The sequence below is a fragment of the Lontra canadensis genome, unplaced genomic scaffold (assembly GCF_010015895.1).
Source record: "Lontra canadensis isolate GAN:19392208 unplaced genomic scaffold, GSC_riverotter_1.0 scaffold33, whole genome shotgun sequence".
Lineage (NCBI taxonomy): Eukaryota > Metazoa > Chordata > Mammalia > Carnivora > Mustelidae > Lontra > Lontra canadensis.
In genome coordinates, this window is record NW_022631027.1 from 6,967,397 (window position 1) to 6,992,404 (window position 25,008).

Genomic DNA, 25,008 nt, shown 5'->3' on the forward strand with positions numbered 1-25,008 from the left:
GTAGTATGGTCATTATGGTGAATATTTTGATTGGTTGGCTTCCTTTTCTGTGTTGCAGATAACAGAAATTCCAGATGAATGAGACACCTATCTATATATGGATACATACATACTCAGTATACAAAGCTTTTCGCAAGCTAACTGTAGTTAGATTGAAAAGAAGGCTAGCCTTGCTAAATATTACCAGGTAGTACAGTCATATTTAGTGGTACATAGTTGGTACAGAATTACAATCTTTCAGTTGGAGCATTTTTAATAATATGACTTAAGGATGACCCAAGATTCTGACTAGATGTTTTGCTGATATTTGCTCTTAAATAACTTACAGATTTTGTTTAGTCAGAGAAAAGTCAGTTGGCTTTTAGGTTTCCGAATTATCGTTTACTACTTGTTTTATTTTTTGCTTTTAACCAGGCAAGTAAAACTTGAGATGGATCAGTATAAAGAAGAACTCTCTAAAATGGAAAAAGAAATAATGTACCTAAAACGAGATGGAGAAAATAAAGCAATGCATCTCTCTCAGTTAGATATGATCTTAGAACAGACAAAGACAGAACTAGATAAGAAGACAAATTCTGGTAAGCAACAGGTTAGCTGAGCTTAGCTGCCTGTATATTTATATTTGAAAAGTGGAATAATGTGAGCATTTGTGTTAGTAGGGCCAGAAGGGACAATGAGTGGTCAGTATTTTGCCTCTTGTTGATGAATAAAATTGGATATTCTTAGTTATAATTTTTTTAAAATTTTATTTATTTATTTGACACACACACACAGAGAAATCACAAGTAGGCAGAGAGGCAGGCAGAGAGAGAGGGGGAAGCAAGCTCTCTGCTGAGCAAAGAACCCGATGCGGGACTCGATCCCAGGACCCTGAGATCATGACCTGAGCTGAAGGCAGAGGCTTAACCCACTGAGCCACCCAGGCGCCCTCTTAATTATAATTTTTTTACAAATTTTTAATAAAAATAGTTTTTATATAATTCTAAAATTATTGTTTCCTTTTAACAGTGAAGGAATTAGAAAAATTACAGCATAACACTGAAACTGAACTAACAGAAGCTTTGCAGAAACGGGAAGCATTAGAGTCTGAACTCCAAAATGCTCATGGAGAATTAAAAAGTACTTTAAGACAACTTCAGGAATTGAAAGATGTACTACAGAAGGCTCAATTATCATTAGAGGAAAAATATACTACTATAAAGGATCTCACAGCTGAACTTAGGTATGTTAAACAGTAAGAAATGATACCACAATTCTAGGTATTTCACTTTATTACTCTGACTCTTTGGGTCATACAATAAAGTTTGCTGTTTAATTCTAGATGTCTAAATTTCTCAGCTGCGTTTGGCTCACTGTTATTCATCCCAGGCAGCCTGTCCCATGCTCCTTCTAACTAATTCAGCCTTTCCTCATGACTAATATTTCCATCCTTGGTCTTTGGACCATTTTATTTTGACCCTCCCCTATATTATATCTTCAACAAAAAGGCCAGGAGAAAAGGGAACAGTATAAAATGAGGCCAGAGAAACAGGCAGGAACCCTGTCATGTAGGGCTTTGTATTCCCTGATAAGGAGCTTGGATTTTTTTTTTTTTAAGATTTTATTTATTTATTTGACAAAGAGAGATCACAAGTAGGCAGAGAGGCAGGCAGAGAGAGGGGGGGAGAAGCAGGCTCCCTGCTGAACAGAAAGCCCAGTGCAGGGCTTGATCCCAGGATCCTGAGATCATGAGATCATGACCTGAGCCAAAGGCAGAGGCTTAACCGACTGAGCCACCCAGGCACCCTGAAGCTTGGATTTTTTTGTTGATACTTAAAATTTAGTAAATTTTTCCTACTTTTTGACTTTGCTGTAACTGTCTTTTTGGCCTGAAATAATGATTGAATGGCTGACCTCTTGCCCTTCATATTACCTCTAAGGGCCCTTTTCTAACCACCTACTCGCAAGTAGCCACCCAGGCATTATCTCATCACTTTAAGACAACTTCAGGAATTGAGAGATGTACTAACATATTTAATGCTCTAACAGAGCACTTTATGTTTTTCCTTTTGTTTATTATTTATAGTCTGTCTCCTCTACTGGACCTATTAGTATGTATTCTCCATATGATGAAGAACATCTATCTTGTTGTGAGCCTAAATCAAGAGTTAGTCACTGAACTGTCTGAGCCACGCAGGCACCCCTAACTGTTGAGACTTTTAACAGAATAGTAAACGGTTCATTAAAGAAGTTCACAATCTGCTTTTTAAAATCAGTACCTTTGTTCAATATTGTTTATATTTAAGTCTGGAAAACCATATGAAGATTTTCAAGATGAACATTTTTAGCTTTTGTCGTATTGGAACATAGAGTTCCAAATTAAAATTCTTTGATTGCACTCTCTGATCTAAGTGGTAGTAGTCTTAAAGTTGTGTCATTTTTAGAATATAAAATAATAAATAAGGTTTTAGGAGAGATACAGCTTATAAAAAATGTTAGGCTTCAATACTTTGCTATATATGTAAGGCGTCATTTGAGTAAAATTCCCATGAGAAACACAGTGGTCATTTACTGAGCTGAGGATATCGAAGATACCAATTGTGAGATAAATGCCTCATTCAACTGTAATAAACTTAGAGCTGTTATACAGAAAAATTCTTACACTGATTCATTTTTTTTTAAACTTTTATTTTTGTTTGTTTTTTAAATTTTTTTTTTTTATAAACACATAATATATTTTTATCCCCAGGGGTACAGGTCTGTGAATCACCAGGTTTACACACTTCACAGCACTCACCATAGCATATACCCTCCCCAATGTCCATAACCCCACCTTCCCTCTCCCAACCCCCTCCCCCCATCAACCCTCAGTTTGTTTTGTGAGATTAAGAGTCATTTATGGTTTGTCTCCCTCCCAATCCCATCTTGTTTCATCTACTCTTCTCCTACCCCCTTATCCCCCCATGTTGCATCTCCTCTCCCTCATATCAGGGAGATCATATGATAGTTGTCTTTCTCCGCTTGACTTATTTCGCTAAGCATGATACCCTCTAGTTCCATCCACGTCGTCGCAAATGGCAAGATTTCATTTCTTTTGATGGCTGCATAGTATTCCATTGTGTATATATACCACATCTTCTTTATCCATTCGTCTGATGATGGACATCTAGGTTCTTTCCATAGTTTGGCTATTGTAGACATTGCTGCTATAAACATTCGGGTGCATGTGCCCCTTCTGATCACTAAGCTTGTATCTCTAGGGTAAATACCCAGCACTGCAATTGCTGGGTCATAGGGTAGTTCTATTTTCAACATTTTGAGGAACCTCCCTGCTGTTTTCCAGAGTGGTTGCACCAGCTTGCATTCCCACCAACCGTGTAGGAGGGTTCCCCTTTTTCTGCATCCTTGCCAGCATCTGTCATTTGCTGACTGGTTAATTTTAGCCATTCTGACTGGTGTGAGGTGATATCTCATTGTGGTTTTGATTTGTACTTCCCTGATGCCGAGTGATATGGAGCCCTTTTTCATGTGTCTGTTGGCCATCTGGATGTTTTCTTTGCAGAAATGTCTGTTCATGTCTTCTGCCATTTCTTGATTGGATTATTTGTTCTTTGGGTGTTGAGTTTGCTAAGTTCTTTATAGATTTTGGACACTAGCCCTTTATCTGATATGTCATTTGCAAATATTTTCTCCCGTTCTGTCAGTTGTCTTTTGGTTTTGCTAACTGTTTCCTTTGCTGTGCAAAAGCTTTTGATCTTGATAAAATCCCAATAGTTCATTTTTGCCCTTGCTTCCCTTGCCTTTGGCGATGTTCCTAGGAAGATGTTGCTGCGGCTGAGGTCGAAGAGGTTGCTGCCTGTGTTCTCCTCAAGGATTTTGATGGATTCCTTTCTCACATTGAAGTCCTTCATCCATTTTGAGTCTATTTTCGTGTGTGGTGTAAGGAAATGATCCAATTTCATTTTTCTGCATGTGGCTGTCCAATTTTCCCAACACCATTTGTTGAAGAGGCTGTCTTTTTTCCATTGGGCATTCTTTCCTGCTTTGTCAAAGATTAGTTGACCATAGAGTTGAGGGTCTATTTCTGGGCTCTCTATTCTGTTCCATTGATCTATGTGTCTGTTTTTGTGCCAGTACCATGCTGTCTCGATGATGACAGCTTTGTAATAGAGCTTGAAGTCTGGAATTGTGATGCCACCCACTTTGGCTTTCTTTTTCAATATTCCTTTGGCTATTCGAGGTCTTTTCTGGTTCCATATAAATTTTAGGATTATTTGTTCCATTTCTTTGAAAAAAAAAAATGGATGGTACTTTGATAGGAATTGCATTAAATGTGTAGATTGCTTTAGGTAGCATAGACATTTTCACAATATTTATTCTTCCAATCCAGGAGCATGGAACATTTTTCCATTTCTTTGTGCCTTCCTCAATTTCTTTCATGAGTACTTTATAGTTTTCTGTGTATAGATTCTTAGTCTCTTTGGTTAGGTTTATTCCTAGGTATCTTATAGTTTTGGGTGCAATTGTAAATGGGATGGACTCCTTAATTGCTCTTTCTTCTGTCTTGTTGTTGGTGTAGAGAAATGCAACTGATTTCTGTGCATTGATTTTATATCCTGACACTTTACTGAATTCCTGTACAAGTTCTAGCAGTTATGGAGTGGAGTCTTTTGGGTTTTCCACATATAGTATCATATCATCTGCGAAGAGTGATAGTTTGACTTCTTTGCCGATTTGAATTCCTTTAATTTCCTTTTGTTGTCTGATTGCTGAGGCTAGGACTTCTAGTACTATGTTGAATAGCAGTGGTGATAACGGACATCCCTGCCGTGTTCCTGACCTTAGCGGAAAAGCTTTCAGTTTTTCTCCATTCAGAATGATATTTGCGGTGGGTTTTTCATAGATGGCTTTGATAATATTGAGGTATGTGCCCTCTATCCCTACACTTTGAAGAGTTTTGATCAGGAAGGGATGCTGTACTTTGTCAAATGTTTTTTCAGCATCTATTGAGAGTATCATATGGTTCTTGTTCTTTCTTTTATTAATGTGTTGTATCACATTGATTGATTTGCAGATGTTGAACCAACCTTGCAGCCCTGGAATAAATTCCACTTGGTCGTGGTGAATAATCCTTTTAATGTACTGTTGAATCCTATTGGCTAGTATTTTGGTGAGAATTTTTGCATCTGTGTTCATCAAGGATATTGGTCTGTAGTTCTCTTTTTTGATGGGATCCTTGTCTGGTTTGGGGATCAAGGTGATGCTGGCCTCATAAAATGAGTTTGGAAGTTTTCCTTCCATTTCTATTTTTTGGAACAGTTTCAGGAGAATAGGAATTAGTTCTTCCTTAAATGTTTGGTATAATTCCCCCGGGAAGCCGTCTGGCCCTAAGCTTTTGTTTGTTTGGAGATTTTTGATGACTGTATCAATCTCCTTACTGGTTATGGGTCTGTTCAGGCTTTCTATTTCTTCCTGGTTCAGTTGTGGTACTTTATATGTCTCTAGGAATGCATCCATTTCTTCCAGATTGTCAAATTAGTTGGGGTAGAGTTGCTCATAGTATGTTCTTATAATTGTCTGTATTTCTTTGGTGTTCGTTGTGATCTCTCCTCTTTCATTCATGATTTTATTTATTTGGGTCCTTTCTCTTTTCTTTTTGATAAGTCTGGCCAGGGGGTTATCAATCTTATTAATTCTTTTGAAGTACCAGCTCCTAGTTTCATTGATTTGTTCTATTGTTTTTTTGGTTTCTATTTCATTGATTTCTGCTCTGATCTTTATGATTTCTCTTCTCCTGCTGGGTTTAGGTTTCTTTCTTGTTCTTTCTCCAGCTCCTTTAGGTGTAGGGTTAGGTTGTGTACCTGAGACCTTTCTTGTTTCTTGAGAAAGGCTTGTACTGCTATCTATTTTCCTCTCAGGACTGCCTTTGTTGTGTCCCACAGATTTTGAACCGTTGTGTTTTCATTATCATTTGTTTCCATGAATTTTTTCAATTCTTCTTTAATTTCCTGGTTGACCCATTCATTCTTTAGAAGGATGTTGTTTAGTCTCCATGTATTTGGGTTCTTTCCAAATTTTCTCTTGTGATTGAGTTCTAGCTTCAGAATATTGTGGTCTGAAAATATGCAGGGAATGATTCCAATCTTTTGATAATGGTTGAGACCTGATTTAGGACCGAGGATGTGATCTATTCTGGAGAATGTTCCAGGTGCATTAGAGAAGAATGTGTATTCTGTTGCTTTGGGATGAAATGTTCTGAATATAGCTGTGATGTCCATCTGGTCCAGTGTGTCATTTAAGGCCTTTATTTCCTTGTTGATCTTTTGCTTGGATGATCTGTTCATTTCCGTGAGGGGAGTGTTAAAGTCCCCTACTATTATTGTATTATTGTTGATGTGTTTCTTTGATTTTGTTATTAATTGGTTTATATAGTTGGCTGCTCGCACGTTAGGGGCATAGATATTTAAAATTGTTAGATCTTCTTGTTGGACAGATCCTTTGAGTATGATATAGTGTCCTTCCTCATCTCTTATTATAGTCTTTGGCTTAAAATCTAATTGATCTGATATAAGGATTGACACTCTTGCTTTCTTCTGATGTCCATTAGCATGGTAAATTCTTTTCCACCCTCTCAGTTTAAATCTGGAGGTGTCTTCGGGTTTAAAATGAGTTGCTTGTAGGCAACATATAGATGGGTTTTGTTTTTTTATCCATTCTGATACCCTTTGTTTTTTGATTGGGGCATTTAGCCCATTAACATTCAGGGTAACTATTGAGAGATATGAATTTAGTGCCATTGTATTGCCTGTAAGGTGACTGTTATTGTATATTGTCTCTGTTCCTTTCTGATCTACTACTTTTAGGGTCTCTCTTTGCTTAGAGGACCCCTTTCAATATTTCCTGTAGAGCTGGTTTGGTGTTTGCAAATTCTTTCAGTTTTTGTTTGTCCTGGAAGCTTTTAATCTCTCCTTCTATTTTCAATGATAGCCTAGCTGGATATAGTATTCTTGGCTGCATGTTTTTCTCGTTTAGTGCTCTGAATATATCATGCCAGCTCTTTCTGGCCTGCCAGGTCTCTGTGGATAAATCTGCTGCCAATCTAATATTTTTACCATTGTATGTTACAGGCTTCTTTTCCCGGGCTGCTTTCAGGATTTTCTCTTTGTCACTAAGACTTGTAGATTTTACTATTAGGTGACAGGGTGTGGACCTATTCTTATTGATTTTGAGGGGGGGAGGTTCTCTGAACGTCCTGGATTTTGATGCTTGTTCCCTTTGCCATATTGGGGAAATTCTCTCCAATAATTCTCTCCAATATACCTTCTGCTCCCCTTCTCTTTCTTCTTCTTCTGGAATCCCAATTATTCTAATGTTGTTTCGTCGTATGGTGTCACTTATCTCTCGAATTCTCCCCTCGTGGTCCAGTAGCTGTTTGTCCCTCTTTTGCTCAGCTTCTTTATTCTCTGTCATTTGGTCTTCTATATCGCTAATTCTTTCTTCTGCCTCATTTATCCTAGCAGTGAGCGCCTCCATTTTTGATTGCTTTTTTGATTTCAACTTGGTTAGATTTTAGTTCTTTTATTTCTCCAGAAAGGGCTTTTATATCTCCCGAGAGGGTTTCTCTAATATCTTCCATGCCTTTTTCGAGCCTGGCTAGAACCTTGAGAATCGTCATTCTGAACTCTAGATCTGACATATTACCAATGTCTGTATTGATTAGGTCCCTAGCCTTTGGTACTGCCTCTTGTTCTTTTTTTTGTGGTGAATTTTTCTGCCTTGTCATTTTGTCCAGATAAGAGTATATGAAGGAGCAAGTAAAATACTAAAAGGGTGGCAACAACCCCAGGAAAATATGCTTTAGCCAAATCAGAAGAGATCCCAAATCGTGAGGTGGGGAGAAAGGGGATAAAAAGAGGTTCAGAAAGAAAAAAGAAAGAAAGAAACAATTAAAAAAAGAAAACCAATAAAGAAAAAATATAAAAAAGAAAAAAAATATATATATATTAGATAAACTAGTTAAAAAACGTTAAAAAAGAAAAGGGTAAAAGTTTAAAAAATTTAGCAGAAGAAGAGAAAAAAAAATTGAAAAAGAAAAAAAAATTAACTGCAAGGGTAAAGAATCATGGGGAGAAAGCCATGAGTTCCGTGTTTTGCTTTTTCCTCTTCTGGAATTCCGCTGCTCTCCTTGGTATTGAAACTGCTCTCATTGGTAGGTGAACTTGGTCCTGGCTGGGTTTCTTGTTGATCTTCTGGCAGAGGGGCCTGTTGTAGTGATTCTCAAGTATCTTTGCCCCAGGCGGAGTTGCACCGCCCTTACCTGGGGCTGGGGTGAGTAATCAGCTCGGGTTTGCTTTTGGGAGCTTTTGTTCCCAGAGCGCTTTCCGTAGAGTTCCGGAGGACGGGAATGAAGATGGCGGCCTCCCAGTCTCCGGCCCGGAGGAGCCGAGAGCTCGGGGCCCCACTCCTAAGTGCGCCCTCAGAGAACAGCGCCCAATTACTCCCGTCTGCCTGGCCTCCCGCCGCGCTCCGAGCTGACCGAGCCTGCGACCGGTTCAAGGTAACCCCGAGCTTAGAGCTCACTGCTCGGCTCTGTCTCTGTAGCCGGCTTCCCCGTTCTAATACCTGTAAGCTCTGCGACACTCAGACACCCCCGATCCTTCTGTGACCCTGCAGGACCTGAGGCCACGCTGTCCCCGCGTGGGCTTCACCCCGGTTAAAACTCTGGAGCGATGTCCCTCAGTGGAACAGACTTTTAAAAGTCCTGATTTTGTGCTCCGTTTCTCCGCCGCTTGCCGGGAGCCGGCCCCTTCCCCCGAGGTCTATCTTCCCATCGCTTTGGATTCACTTCTCCGCCAGTCCTACCTTTCAGAAAGTGGTTGATTTTCTGTTTCTAGAATTGCTGTTCTTCTTCTCTTCGATCTCCCGTTGGATTTGTAGGTGTTTGCAATCTTTAGATAAGCTATCTAGCTGATCTCCCGCTACCTGAAGTAGTCTCAGCCTGCTACTTCTCCACCATCTTGACTCCTCCCCCCTAAACTTTTTTTTTAATTGGGTTATGTTAGTCATCATACAGTAGTACATCATTAGTTCTTGATGTAGTGTTCCATGATTGATTGTTTGCATATAATACACAGTGCTCCCTGGAGTGTCCTTCTTAATACCCATCACCAGGCTCACCCTCCCAGGACCCCCTCCCTTCTAAAACCCTCAGTTTGTTCCCAGAGTCCGCAGTTCATCTCCCACTCTGATTTCTCCCCCTTCATTTTTCCCTTACTTCTCCTAATATCTTCCATGCTATTCCTTATGTTCCACAAATAAGTGAAACAATATGATAATTGACTTTCTCTGATTCAGTTTTCTGTCTTAGGAGTACTTTAACATTTAGTTTAAATTGTCTACAGTAATAGTGTTTGAGTTAACTTTTACCTTTTGAGAATACTCTATTAAAATAACTATTGATACCAGTCATTTTCTTCATACAGTATTTCTTTAATTTGAGCCCTTTCAATCAGAAATAATTGCATATATTTTAATTACTTTTAACTTACAGGATGTTAACCCAATTGACTTAATTTTTTAAAACTATAATATTCCTACTATTTGCTTTGACCATTTTCCTTTGATAAATTGCAGAGAATGCAAGATGGAGAATGAAGATAAAAAGCAAGAACTCCTTGAAATGGATCAGGCACTTAAGGAGAGAAATTGGGAACTAAAGCAAAGAGCAGCCCAAGTTGGTTTTCTTAATTAAATTTAATGAAATTTTTGGTTACAGTACAATCACACAGGGTTTCAGAGGTCACCACTTTTTGGTAAAATGGACCTTTTTAAAACATATGTTTGTGTTCATTAATATTTTAAAAGTTAGTAGTATGTCATCTTTCTTCATCTTGCTATTTTTATAGCAAGTTGATTTTTGAGAATGAAGGTTAGCTTAGTATTTGAATCTTTTGATCTCTTACATTATTGCATATCATAAGACAATGGAATTAAAGGAGTTGTAACTCCTTTAATATTGTGTTTGTTGGAGGAGCAAAACTATTCAAAAGACATCTTTTTTAAAGACTTTATTTCTTTAGGTTTTAGGTTCACAGTGAAAGTGAGTAGAAGGTACAGAGATTTCCCAAATACACCTTGCTACCATAAATGCACAGCCTTCCCTATTATCAACATTCCCCACCCAAGTGGTACATTTGATAATAGTTGATGAACCTACACGTTATAATTATCCAGACTCCATAGTTTACATTACAGTTCACTCTTGGTGTGTACATTCTCTGGGTTTGGACAAATGTTTAATCACCCATATCCATCATTATGTTATAGTATCCAGGGTATTTTCACTGCCGTAAAATTTTTCTGTGCGCCACATAGCATCCTTCTTCCACTTCCCCCAGCCCTAGCAACCACTGATCTTTTTATTTTCTCCATCATTTTGCCTTTTCCAGAATGTCATATAGTTGAAATCATATAGTACATAGTCTTTTCATATTGGCTTCTTTCACTTAGTAATACTCATTTAAGTTTTCTCCACATCTTTTCATTGCTTCATAGCTCATTTCTTTTAGCACTGAATAATATTCCATTGTCTCAGTGTACTACGGTTTACTTAATCATTCACCTACCGAAGGGCATCTTGGTTGCTTCCAGGTTTTGACAATTAAGTGAATAAAGCTGCTATAAACATCCGTGTGCAGGTTTTTATGTGGATATAATTTTTTAAAATTTAATTTTTTTTCAGTGTTCCAAAATTCATTGTTTATGCACCACACCCAGTGCTCCACGCAATATGTGCCCTCCATAATACCCACCACCTCCATAATACTCACCCAACCTCCCATCCCCCTCCCCTCCCAAACCCTCAGTTTGTTTCTCAGTGTCCACAGTCTCCCGTGGTTTGTCTCCCCCTCCGATTTCCCCCCACTCACTTCTCCTCTCCATCTCCCCATGTCCTCCATGTTATTTATTCCTTATGCTCCACAAATAAGCAAAACCATATAATTGATTCTCTCTGCTTGGCTTATTTCACTCAGCATAATCTCTTCCAGTCCCATCCATGTTGATACAAAAGTTGGGTATTCATCCTTTCTGATGGAGACATAATACTCCATTGTGTATATAGACCATATCTTCTTTATCCATTCATCTGTTGAAGGGCATCTTGGTTCTTTCCAAAGTTTGGCAATTGTGGCCATTGTTGCTATGAACATTGGGGTACAAATGGCCCTTCTTTTCACTACATCTGTATCTTTGGGGTAAATACCCAATAGTGCAATTGCAGGGTCATAGGGAAGCTCTATTTTTAATTTCTTAAGGAATCTCCACACTGGTTTCCAAAGTGGCTGCACCAACTTGCATTCCCACCAACAGTGAAAGAGAGTTCCCGTTCCTTCACATCCTCTCCAACACATGTTATTTACTGTCTTGTTAATTTTGACCATTCTAACTGGTGTAAGGTGGTATCTAAATGTGGTTTTCAACTTCTTTTGGTAATTATCAAGGGGCGTGATTACTGGATCATATGGTAAGAGTATGTTTAATTTTGTAAGACTTTCCAAACTATGTTCCCAAGTGGCTTGTACCAATTTGCAATGAATGTGAATTCCTGTTGCTCCACATCTTGGCGAGCATTTGCTATTGTCAATGTTTTGGATTTTGGCCATTCTAATTAGTGTGTGGTGGTATCTCCTGGTTAATTTGAACTTCTCAGATGACATATGGGATGGAGGATATTTTCCAGTGCTTATTTTCTATCTGCACATCTTTTTTGGTGAGGTTCTGTTATAGTCTTTGGCTCATTTTTTAATTGAGTAATTTGTTTTCTTGTTGAATTTTAAGAGTTCTTTGTATATTTTGGATACAAGTCCTTTTTCAGGTGTGTCTTTTACATATATTTTCTTCTAGTTTGTGGCTTTTATTCACAATCTTTTGACATTGACTTTCACGGAAGTTTTTCATCTTAATGATGTCGAGCTTATTATTTATTTCATGAATTATGCCTTTGGCTTTGTATCTAAAAAGTCACCCAGAGTCATCCAAAGTTTATGTTATCTTCTATAAGTTTTATAGTTCGGCAAATTATATCTAGGTCTGTGATCCATTTTGAGTTAAGTTTTGTGAAGGGTGTGGTGTAGATTAGTTTTTTTTGCATGTTGTTGTCCACTTATTCCAGCATCATTTGTTGAAAAGACTATCTTTTCTGCATTGTATTGCCTTTGCTCCTTTGTCAAAGGTTAATTGACATATTTAGTTTCTGGATTCTCTTCTGTACAATTATCTGTTCATCTCTGTTTTTGCCAGTACCGCAGTCTGTTTACTGTAGCTCTTTTGTGTCTTTAAGTCAGGTAATGTCACTCTTCCAACTTTGTTCTTTAGTATCATGTTGGATAAGAATATCCAGTGTTTTGCCTCTCTATGTAAGCTTTAGAATCAGTTTGTCAATATCCACAAATTAACTTCCTGGAATTTTGATTGAATTGCCTTGAATATACGTATAGATTTAGTTGCAACTAACTAACTGACATCTTGAATCTTGACAATATTGAGTCTTCCTATCCATGAGCATGGACTAGCTCTCTATTTATTTAATTCTTTGATTTCTTTCACTGGAGTTTCGTAGTTTCTCTTTATAGATCTTGTATATATTTAGCTAGGTTTATACCTAAGTATTTGTTTTGGGGGGTGCTAATATAAATCATATTGTGTTTTTAATTTCAAATTCCTCTTACTTATTGCTGGTATATAGGAAGGTGACTAAATTTTGTGTACTTCTTGTATCCTGCAGTTATTGGTTCTAGGAATTATTATGTCAAATTTTTCGGATTTTCCACCTAGATGATTATGTTATCTATAAACAAATATAGTTTTGTATTCTTTCCTAAGATGTGTATCTTTTATTTCTTTTTCTTGTCTTACTGCTTTAGTGAGGACTGCTAGAACAGTGTTGAAAAGCAGCAGTAAGAGAGTATCCTTGCCTTGTATCCGATCATAGTGGGAACATTTGATTTTCTCACCATTAAGTATGATACTAGCTGTTGTTTTTCTATAGATATTCTTTATTAAGTTGAGCAAGTCCCCCCCTATTCCTTGTTTACTGAGAGTTTTTATTGTGAATGTGTGTTGAAATGTCTGTCTGGTTTGGTATTAGGTTAGTACTGGCCTCATAGAGTGAGTTAGAAAATATTTCCTCTGCTTCTGTCTTCAGAATCGGATTACAAGAATTGGTATAATTTCTTTCTTAGATGTTTGGTAGAATTTACCAGAGAGCCCATCTGGACCTGCTGCTTTCTCTTTGGGAAAGTATTACTAATTCCTTTAATAAATATAAGCTTATTTAGATTGTCTTTTCCTGTGTGAGTTTTGGAAGATTCTGTCTTGTAAGTAATTGGTCTCTTTCATCAGTTTTATTAAATTTGTGGTCAGAGAGTTGTTATAGTATTCCTTATTATCCTTTTAGCATCTTTGAGAGTTATAGTAATGTCTTCTCTTTCATTTCTGGTATTAGTAATTTGTGTCCTCTCTCTTTTTTTCTTAGTCTGGCTAGAGGCATACTGATTTTATTGATCTTTTCAAGAATCAGCCTTTGATTTTGTTGGTTTTCTCTGTTGATTTCCTAATTTTTTTAATTTCCTAATTTTAATTTTACTGATTTCTGCTTTAATTTTTATTATTTCTTTTCTTCTGCTTACTTTGGATTTAATTTCTTCTTCTTTCTCTAGTTTACCAAAGTGGAAGCTTTAATGATTGATTTCAGATCTTTCTTCTTTTCTAATATTTGCATTCAGTGCTGTACATTTTCTTCCAAACACTGCTTTTGCTGCATTCCACAATTTTTATTATGTTGCATTGTGTTTAGCAGCTTTTATTTAGCATGAATGAAGTCTAAATCATTTATTTGATATTTATGAATATAGTTGCATCTTTTCTTCAAGTTTCTATAATATATATGAGGCTTAAGATGCAGTATCAATAAGCAATGGATATTTTTTCTCATTTTGTAAAATAATCTGAGATGAGTTTATGTCTCAGTTATAGTTACTGTAGTTACTGTAAACAATTTTAAAACACATTCCAAGAACACAATTTTTAACATTAGAATTAAGTTGAGTAGTTTAATGTTACTTTGGTATTTAGGTTACACATTTGGATATGACTATTCGTGAACACAGGGGAGAAATGGAACAGAAAATAATTAAATTAGAAGGTACTCTGCAGAAATCAGAATTGGAACTTAAAGAATGCAACAAACAGGTAAATTATTTAAAATTACATGCTTTATATTGTTTTTAAAAATAACTCCTTAACTGTAAGCATCTACTTATTAACATAATATGGCTTTTTTATAGAACACATATAATAAAAATACTACATAATTTTAACCACCTTGTACATGTTACTTTAAATTCACTTTTCTCCTCTTAATTTTTCCCCAGTTTTATTGACATATAAGTGACAGAAATTGCATATATTTGAGGTATACAACATATTTTGATATACACTGTGAAGTAATTAACACAATCAAGCTAAATAGCATAGCCATCACCTCAGTTTTAATTATTTATTTTTGCTGAGAATGCTTAAGGTCTGTTCTCTCAGCAGATTTCAAGTATACAACACAGTATTACTAATTATAACCATACACTGTACATTAGATTTCCAGAATTTACTCATCCTATACAACAAAAACCTTATATGTTTTGACCAACATTTCCTCATTTTCCTCACTCCCTACCCCCTGATAATTACCCTCTTAACATTACTTTGAATGTAGTTTTTCTTGTCTCAGTGTGTCCACATGTTTATCATCATGTGTGCATGTTTGAATATGTATAAAACATCTCTGGAAGGATTTGTAAGTCTCTTAACTGTGGTTGCCTCTAAGGAAGGAACACAGTGGAAAGAGGACTTTGTTTTCACTAACTATATTTTTTACCTCTTGCACATATTACCTATAAAACTACTTGTGAGGTCGTGTAACATCTGTTGTTTTAATGTACTCTAATTATCCTTATACAAACGTGATTGAGACTTGATTTCTTATAGTATATTTTAGGTATATAGATAAGCATCTTATTAAGCATAAGAATTCTGATGTTAATGTCTAAGTTATGGTGATCTTAAGAAAAATATATTTTTATATTTTGCTGTTGTATATAAATATGTTTAAAGTTTGACTTATTTGGGTTGCAGTTATGATTAAAGAACTGTTTTTCCTTAGTTAAATTAATATTGCTCTGTTTAAAATTCAGATAGAAAGTTTGAATGAAAAATTACAAAATTCCAAAGAACAGCTTCGAGAAAAAGAGTTTATAATGCTACAAAATGAACAGGAGATAAGTCAACTGAAAAAAGAAAATGAACGAACACAACAAAAGATGAAAGAAATGGAAAGTGTAAGCAAAGTATTTTCTAAGGAACAGAATAATATTATCTGAAAAGTGGCATAAATCTTTGTTTTAAACTAGTTAGTTTTAAAATACAGAAACTGTGCCCTAATATTTTTAGGCTAATTATTTGTGTCAGATAATTATTGGGTTTCTTTGACCTTTCTAAATATTTTACTCTGATATTCCAGTTATCTTTATATTGCCTACAGACATTGGCATGGTATCTGTCATATAGTAAACCCACAATATGTGCTTACTTGGTCAGCAAATATTTATTGAGAGCCTGCTATGAAACAGAGCTGGAGATACAGATATTAATAACATATACTCATTTGTCTTGAGGAACTCCCTCCAGAGAATGAATGAACAGATATTGAAACCAAGTATATTGAGTTAGTTGCCAGATGAAATGTGATGTCTTTGTATTAACAGTTTACATGTGTGTTGACTGGTGAACCCATTCTACCCACCTGCCTTTTTAAAAAGTGAATTTGCTTCTGAGAGCTCTCATATATGTAACTTTTTTTGTTTTTAAATACTATACTCAACTTTAAAACTTCACATATAGCTCTTTATAATCAACTTTAAAACTTCGCATATAGCTCTTTATTGTTTGTCTGCTTCAGTAGGATTAAAATCCATAGAGGTAGCCACTTTGTCTCCTTTGTTCACTCTTAAGTCCTCAATACCTAAAACAGCACATATCACATAGTAAGCATGAATAAATATTCATTGAATTTATACATAAATTAAGCAGGGCCTTTGAGAACAAGTTTGGGCCCCAGGGAAAAGAAAATCATTATTGGTCCACTCATTTCATGTTCCCTAACAAAGGCTGACTAAAAATATTTACCTGAGATTTGTACTGATATGTAATACAGTTGGACCCAAGGTCCCCATTCCAGACGTCAGGGTCCTAATGATTTATAGTCATTTCTTTCCTTCTTATCAGCCCTAAAGTCAATTACCTACCTTCTAATCTCCCTCACCAAGCTAATTTAGAACTAACTTACTTTTCACTGATATTTTTTTCTCTAAGAAAACAATACTAGGGATTTAACTGAGTAGTAATGCAGAAATGTTTCAGAAGGAGTAGCAGTCCCAGTGGCAAATTTTACTTTGACAGAAAATAAGGTCATGACCTTAACCCAAACATGTGGATTAATGGTGGCTTTTGGTTATCCATGCCAGTGTATTCTCTATCTGTGAAATGGATAATCAGATATTAGCTTCTTTTGTCTCTTTATATTATTATATATTCTGCCATGTTATAGTCATAATGATAAAGGATTATACAGCTTGCATATTAGTTATGCAAAATACAGTTAGTCCCAGATTGATTACGGTACATTTTCTTATCATTTAAAAAGGAAGAAACATTGGCCATTCACAGACCTGTACCCCTGGGGCTAATAATACATTATATGTTAATAAAAAATTAAAAATTTTTTAAAAAGAGAAAACATTTTAACAGTTTCACAGTGGATGATGTATGTTAAATTTTTCTTTGAAGGTTTTATTTATTTGAGAGAAAGACAGATAGTGACAGAGATAGTGAGGGAGAGCACAAGCAGGGAGGAGAGGAAGAAGCAGGTTCCTACTGGGAGCCCGATAGAGGGCTCAACCCAGGATTGTGACCTGAGCCACCCAGGTGCTCCTTGTGTGTTAAAGTTTATAGAGATTGAGTTGGGTTGGGGAAATCACTTATTAAAAGAAAAATCAAAATAAGAAATAGGTTAATCTATATAACTTCATTTTGAAACCTACAAATATCTTGTATTTTTCAGGTTATGAAAGAACAGGAACAGTACATTGCAACTCAGTATAAGGAGGCCATAGATATGGAGCAAGAATTGAGGCTAACTCGGGAGCAGATGCAGAACTCCCATGCAGAATTGTTGGAGGCTCATCGTCAACAAGTCCAAGCACAGAGAGAGGTAGAAAGGCTCTCAAGTGAACTGGAGGAAATAAAGCAACTCTCTAAAGAAAAAGTAATCCCTATTTTAAATAATTTTACCTTACTAAAAAATCTTTTTAAAATTTTAGCATTTACTTTTTTAGATTATAGATTATATTAACTTTTACACACACTGACTGTACTTCATGCTACTGAATTTTACACTTAGAACTGGTTAAAATTGTAAATTTTATGTTATGTATATTTTGCTAAAGTTTTAAGAAGAAAAGTGTTATATTTAGTGTAGCCTAGTAATATAAATAAGAAGACCTTTGGAACTGAGTTTTGGCCAAACTCATTAGTTTTCAATAAATTGAGTTACAGAGTACTTTTGGATTTTCAAGTGAGTTAAGCTATCTTTTGGAAGAAAAAAAGCTAATCTTTCTTGAGTAAAATGTTTACATTTGTAGCTACTAAATTTATAACTGTTATGAAACCCGTAGTCCAGAACCCTTACTGAGAGAAAGTACTTTTAATAACAAGAACAATAATATAAATTCTATTTCCCCAAGATTTGGTAGAAGGTTAACAACTTTGCTTAAAAATACTAGATTGGGGGCGCCTGCGTGGCTCAGTGGTTAAAGCCTCTGCCTTCGGCTCAGGTCATGATCTCAGGGTCCTGGGATCGAGTCCCGCGTGGGGCTCTCTGCTCAGCGAGGAGCCTGCCTCCTCCTCCTCTCTCTCTGCCTGCCTCTCTGCCTACTTGTGATCTGTCTGTCAAATAAAAAAAAAAAAATCTTAAAAAAAAATACTAGATTGATATGCTTGGGTTAATTACTTAGACTTCTAGAAAAATGTATTTATTGGTGTTTCAGAAAAGTGCCTGTGAGTCCTCTGATTTTTATTATGGTTACTAATACATTATAGGAATTGCATTGAAGTATCTTTACATTTAATTTTGGTAAATTTAGTGCTTTTATTCACATACCTGGTTGGTTAGACTAATAAAGAATATATAAGGGGACATGCCTGGGTGGCTCAATTGGTTAAGTGTCTACCCTGGGCTCAGGTTGTGATCCCAGGGTCTTGGGATGGGGTCTTGGGATGGAGTCCTGTGTTGGGCTCCCTGCTCAGTGGGGAGTCATCTTCTCTCTCTGCCTCTGCTCCTCCCCCCACTCATCCTTGTGCACTCTCTCTAATATTTTTTTCTATTTTTTTTTTTAAAAGAATATATAAGGAATTTTTATTAGACTATGTTGGGCATTTGCAAGTCTCCTAGGGAAAGCTCCTAGGAAGCTGTCTATTTTTATCTCATCTCTATCCTTATCAGTAGTATCTAAGTATAGTATAATTGATTTTCTGTGGACACAATAAGCTCAATTAATCGAAAAAGTGAAAGTGAGGAATTATTTAAAGTGACAGTTTAACATGAAAAAACGCTCAACAGCACTCAGCATCAGGGAAATACAAATCAAAACCATAATGAGATACCACCTCACACCAGTCAGAATGGCTAAATTTAACAAGTCAGGAAATGACAGATACTGGCGAGGATGTGGAGAAAGGGGAACCTTTCTCATATACGGTTGGTGGGAATGTGAACTGGTGCAGCCATTCTGGAAAACAGTATGAAGATACCTCAAAAATTTGAAAATAGAGCTACCCTATGACCCAGCAATTACATTACTGAGTATTTACCCCAAAGATACAAATATAGTGATCCAGAGGGGCACCTACACCCCAATGTTTATAGCAGCAATGTCCACAATTTCCAAACTATGGAAAGAGCCCAGATGTTCATCAACAGATGAAAGGATAAAGAAGATGTATTTATATACAGTGGAATTCCACTCAACATCAAAAAAAATGAAATCTTGCCATTTGCAACAATATGGATGGAACTACAGGGTATTATGCTAACTAAGTGAAATAAATCAATCAGAGAAAGACAATTACCCTATGATCTCACTGATAAGTGGAATTTAAGAAACAAAACAGTGGATCTTAGCAAGAGAGAGGAAAAAATAAAACAAGAGGAAACCAGAGAGGGAGACAAACCATAAAAGACTCTTTATCATAGAAAACAAACTGAGGATTGCTGAAGGGGGTAGAGTTGAGGGGATGGGGTAACTGGGTGATAGACATTAAGGAAAGCATATGATGTAATGAGCACTGGATATTACATAAGACTGATGAATCACTGACCTCTACCTCTGAAACCAGTAATACATTATATGTCAATTAATTGAACTTAAATTAAAAATGGGGGGGAAAAGTACTTTATTTTCTAAGTTTCATTTAAATTCAAGCTAGTTTCAGATGTAGAATTTAGTGATTCAGCACTTACATACAACACCCAGTGCTCATCACAAGTGCCCTCCTTAATCCCCACCACCTCTTTACCCCATCCTTCCATCTATCCCTTCTCTGGTAACCATCAGTGGTCTATAGTTAAGCTTATATTTCTCGGGTTTCCTCTCTTTCCACGCAACCCAGGTTTGTTTATTTTGTTTCTTAAATTACACGTAAGTGAAGTCATATGGTATTTGTCTTTCTCTTTCTTATTTCACTTAGCATAATTCTCTCTAGCTCTATCCACATCATTGCAAATGGCAAGATTTGATTCTTTTTATGACTGCATAATATTCCATTATATCTTTATACTACATCTTTATCCATTATCAGTTGATGGACATTTGGGCTCTTTCCATAATTTGGCTATTGCAGATAATACTGATATAAACATCAGGGTGCATGTATCCCTTTGAATTAGTATTTTTATATCCTTTGGGTAAATATCAAGTAGTGCATTACTGGATCCTCAGGTAGTTCTATTTTTACCTTTTTGAGGAACCTCCACACTGTTTTCCAGAGTGGCTGCACCAGTTTGCATTCCCACCAATAGTGTAAGAGGATTCCCCTTTCTCTGCATCCTCACCGACACCTTTCTCTGGATCCTTGTTTCTTGTGTTATTTTTGGCCATTTTGAGGTAGTATCTCATTGTAGTTTTGATTTGTTAAAATGATAGTTTAAAATATTTCAGCTCAAAACTCTAAATATGTATTCATGGGTAAATCTTTTAATTTAGGACCAAATCTTGTTTTTGTGTGTGTGTGTGGGGGTAGGTTCTTTGATTAGAATTCCACCTAATATCTTTGCATTAACCATACTACTAGTCCCTCATCTATTGCAATTCTGGTTTCTTTAAAGTAGAGTAAAAATTAAAAGACATTTTAAAATCAGAGTATAACATCTCTTATATTTTACATGGGGTTTCCCACAGTATTTTACAACTATTTTGATTGCTTCTAATTGAGTAAAAAATGTTTGACTCATTCAGTAAGCTGTCTCAAGGCACATAACTAATTTTTCATATAAAAAATTTCTTTTTGCATGTATATTTCCTCAATGTTCATAAATAATGTATATTAGAATTGCATAATTATAATAACAAGCACAACTAGCATAAATAGGTTTGGATAAACACAACTGACTCTTTTTCTTTTTAAAGATTTTATTTATATATTTGAGAGAGAGAGTGAGAGAGAGAGCGCGAGCGCACACACACTCATTAGTGGGGGGGAAGGGCACAGTGGGAAGCAGACTCCCTGCTGAGTGGGAAGCCTGACCATGCAGAGCTCAATCCCAGGACCCTGGGATCACAGCCTGAGCCAAAGGCAGATGCTTAACTGATTGAGCCACGCAGGCACCCCACAACTGACTCTTGATAAGCAAACAGTGCATTTGGTGAATAAATAATGCACAGGCAAACCTTACAGTAGACTTATCTACTGAAGTTCAACATACCGTGGTTATTAGTTTGTTTTACAGAATGCATTTGTTAGTGAATTATTACATTGTGATAAACAGTATACTAATACAGTCCCATTTGTAGTCTCTTAAGTGTCTAGATTTTAAACTATACCATTTCATAAACTAATTTTGTGTATGAGCACTTACATAGTATTATAAAAGATTAAAATACTTCCATAAATCCACATGAGTGGTTTAGCTATAATAACCAAATAAACAAACTTTCCTTAATGTGTCATTTTTAAGGAAGCTCATGGACACCATTTAGCTGAAGAACTGGGGGCTTCTCAAGTACGTGAAGCTCATTTAGAAGCAAGAATGCAAGCAGAAATCAAGAAATTGTCAGCAGAAGTAGAATCTCTCAAAGAAGCTTATCATCTGGAGGTAAAGAAAAATGTAATTTGTTCCATAACTCCCTGCTACAGAAGTGGATTGAACTATCTAAACAAAACTATAAGTCTAGTTTCTAAGTGTTCATTATAGAATAATTCATTATGGTCTTCATTTCTGGTAGCTTAATATAATTCCACTTCATATCCAGTGAGTTCATGCACTGTGGGGTTAAGAGCTTAAAGTCTTGAGGTAGGTAGTCTAGTTCCAAATCTCAGCTTATCACCTGGCACTTATGTGACCTCGAGCAATTAACATCTCTGTCTAAAATGGGCAAAATAGTCATATGTACCTCATAGAACTGGATTAAATGAATTAAATGGATTCAATGAATATAGTTAAAGGTCTTAGGCCAGAGGCCGGCTCATCATCATCAGTTATAAATAGCACTTGCCAAAAGTAACGAGATATTTAATAAACAACATAAGTAGTTTCATGTGCCTATGAATCTACAATGCTTTGCACTTTCCAACATTTGTTCTGATAGTAAGTTAGAGAGGCAAAATTAGAACCTGATACTTTTTATCTACCTACTATGTCCTGAGCCTTTATAGAAATGAACAGTGTTATCAATTAGAATAGCACTTCTTGTCTTTTTAAAAACTATATCTAACAATATCTAAAATGTATTAGAACTAAATAAATTACTTATAGAGTTCTAATAAAGGCATTTTTCTATATGAAAAGGATTACAACTACATTCACAACTACTCCTTTCAAAGGAGTTTGGGACTATATTTGTGAGAGATTGGTAAGGATTGTAGTCACTGGTCACTATGTCTTGCTTCAATGTGTTTAGATTCAGATCTCTTTGAAAACATTGTGTCTGCCAAACAAAACATATTTGCAAGCTGAATCCAGTTAACAGGCTAAGAGATTTCAGTCTTTGGTCTTTAAAGACAAATGGAATGCTCTTGGATTCAACATAATTATTTAATAAGTAAATATTAGCTACTCAACCAAGTGACCATCAGTAATAACTAGTCCAGCTAGAGTGTTTACCAGCAAGTATCCTTTGCATTTTTATTATGTAATCTTTACTTTTATTTCTTTTTTTTTAAATCATTTTTAATTTATTTTCAGCATGACAGTATTCATTGTTTTTGCACCACACCCAGTGCTCCATGCAATCCGTGCCCTCTCTAATACCCACCACCTGGTTCCCCAACCTCCCACCCCCCCACCTCTTCAAACCCTTCAGATTGTTTTTCAGAGTCCATAGTCTCTCATTGTTCACCTTCCCTTCCAATTTCCCCCAACTCCCTTCTCCTAACTCCCCATGTCCTCCATGCTATTTGTTATGCTCCACAAATAAGTGAAACCATATGATAATTGACTCTCTCTGCTTGACTTATTTCACTCAGCATAATCTCTTCCAGTCCCGTCCATGTTGCTACAAAAGTTGGGTGTTCATCCTTTCTGATGGAGGCATAATACTCCATAGTGTATATGGACCACATCTTCCTTATCCATTCGTCCGTTGAAGGGCATCTTGGTTCTTTCCACAGTTTGGCAACCATGGCCATTGCTGCTATAAACATTGGGGTACAGATGGCCCTTCTTTTCACTACATCTGTATCTTTGGGGTAAATACCCAGTAGTGCAATGGCAGGGTCATAGGGAAGTTCTATTTTTAATTTCTTGAGGAATCTCCACACTGTTCTCCAAAGAGGCTGCACCAACTTGCATTCCCACCAACAGTATAAGAGGGTTCCCCTTTCTCCACATCCCCTCCAACACATGTTGTTTCCTGTCTTGCTAATTTTGGCCATTCTAAGTGGTGTAAGGTGATATCTCAATGTGGTTTTAATTTGAATCTCCCTGATGGCTAGTGATGATGAACATTTTTTCATGTGTCTGATAGCCATTTGTATGTCTACTTTTCTTATTATTCAATTTTTTTTTTGTTTTTTGCACTGTATTTATTTATTTATTTATTTTAAACATTTTTTATTTTTTCAGCGTAGCAGTATTCATTATTTTTGCACCAATTTTTTACTTTAAGTTTTTTAAGCGCTCTGAAATCATTTATAAGCAGGTAGTACATAAAATGAATTGTAAAAATAGGTTTTAATGTTGCTGTTTAATATTTGATAGTTTTATATGTATAATATAAAAATTTGTAATATGTTTTTATCCTCTTTGGTACTTGACAAAAATTTATTTTTAAAGCATGTATGTTGTTTGAATATAAAAATGAAGGAATAAATCATTAAAGTAACAGTAAAAAGGATTAATAATTTTTAACAGCATTTTAAAAATTATAGGCTTCAGAATTGTCAGAAAAGTCAATAATAATTGCAAAAGTCCTAATACTTTTTTCAAAGATTTTATTTATTTATTTTTATGAGAGAAAGAGCGTGAGCACACAAGCACAGGGAGGTGGCAGTCAGAGGGAGGGGGAGAGCAGACTCCCTGCTGAGCAGGGAGCATGATGCAGGACTTAATCCCAGGACCCTAGGATCATGACCTGAGCAGAAGGCAGAAGCTGAACCCATTGAGCCACCCAAGTGCCCCCCTATATTTTTGATAAGAAATAGATTTTTTTTTAAAGATTTTATTTATTTATTTGACAGAGAGAGATCACAAGTAGGCAGAGATGCAGGCAGAGAGAGCGAGGAGGAAGCAGGCCCCCCGCTGAGCAGACAGCCCGATGTGGGGCTCGATCCCAGGACCCTGAGATCACGACCCGAGCCGAAGGCAGAGGCTTTAACCCACTGAGCCACCCAGGCACCCCAAGAAATAGATTTTTTTTTAAAGTTTTTATTATGGAAAATTTTGAAAGAATGGTATAAATCCTCCTATATTTATTATTCAACTTTAATAATTGCCAACCTATTGGCCAATGTGATTTCATCTATAAGTATGCTGACAATTTCTTTTTAAAAGGGAATACTTTTGGGCGCCTGGGTGGCTCAGTTGGTTAAGTGGCTGCCTTAGGCTCAGGTCATGATCCCAGGGTCCTGGGATCAAGTCCCACATTGGGCTCCCTGCTCACTGGAAGGCCTACTTCTCCCTCTCCCTCTGCCTCCTGCTCTGCCTACTTGTACTCTCTCCCTGTCAAATAAATAAATCTTTAAAAAAGGGAGGGGGTGGAGAATACTTTTGAGAATGAAAAAGGATGTTGTTCTTAACTACACCAGAATGCCAAGCATAAAACCTGGTGAGTCTCAAGCAAACTGGGATGTATGATCACCACATCTCACTCACTTCCCTTCCCCCACATATCTATCTCTATTTGAAGCAAATCTCACACATCATTATTTCATCAGTAAACATTTCGGTAACTCTAAAAGATAAGTGCTATTTTAAAAACAACCACAATACTATCATCACACCTAAAAATTGAGAATAACTTGTGAATATTATCAAATACCCATCATTTGTTCACATTTTCCCAATTGTCACAAAAATGTCTATATAGGTAAAGTGGTTCAAATCAGAAACAAAAACAGCCCATTGTATGTGGCTAACTGTTCTTAGGTAAATTTAAGACCATAGGTTTCTTCTTCCCCTTTTTTCCTCTAATCAGTTATTTGTTG

General features: G+C 36.3%; 1 protein-coding gene across 2 annotated transcripts in view; it reads left to right on the plus strand.

Annotated features, from left to right (window-relative positions):
* Nucleotides 1-25,008, plus strand: part of CCDC18 (coiled-coil domain containing 18) — a 117,363-nt gene that overhangs the window by 65,871 nt on the left and 26,484 nt on the right. For both annotated transcript variants that reach the window (XM_032867154.1, XM_032867152.1), the window contains exons 21-27: nt 415-578; nt 1,009-1,222; nt 9,613-9,712; nt 14,113-14,229; nt 15,228-15,371; nt 17,153-17,356; nt 21,323-21,460. In XM_032867154.1, coding sequence (XP_032723045.1) covers nt 415-578; nt 1,009-1,222; nt 9,613-9,712; nt 14,113-14,229; nt 15,228-15,371; nt 17,153-17,356; nt 21,323-21,460 — 1,081 coding nt within the window. The remainder of the gene's footprint in view (nt 1-414; nt 579-1,008; nt 1,223-9,612; nt 9,713-14,112; nt 14,230-15,227; nt 15,372-17,152; nt 17,357-21,322; nt 21,461-25,008) is intronic.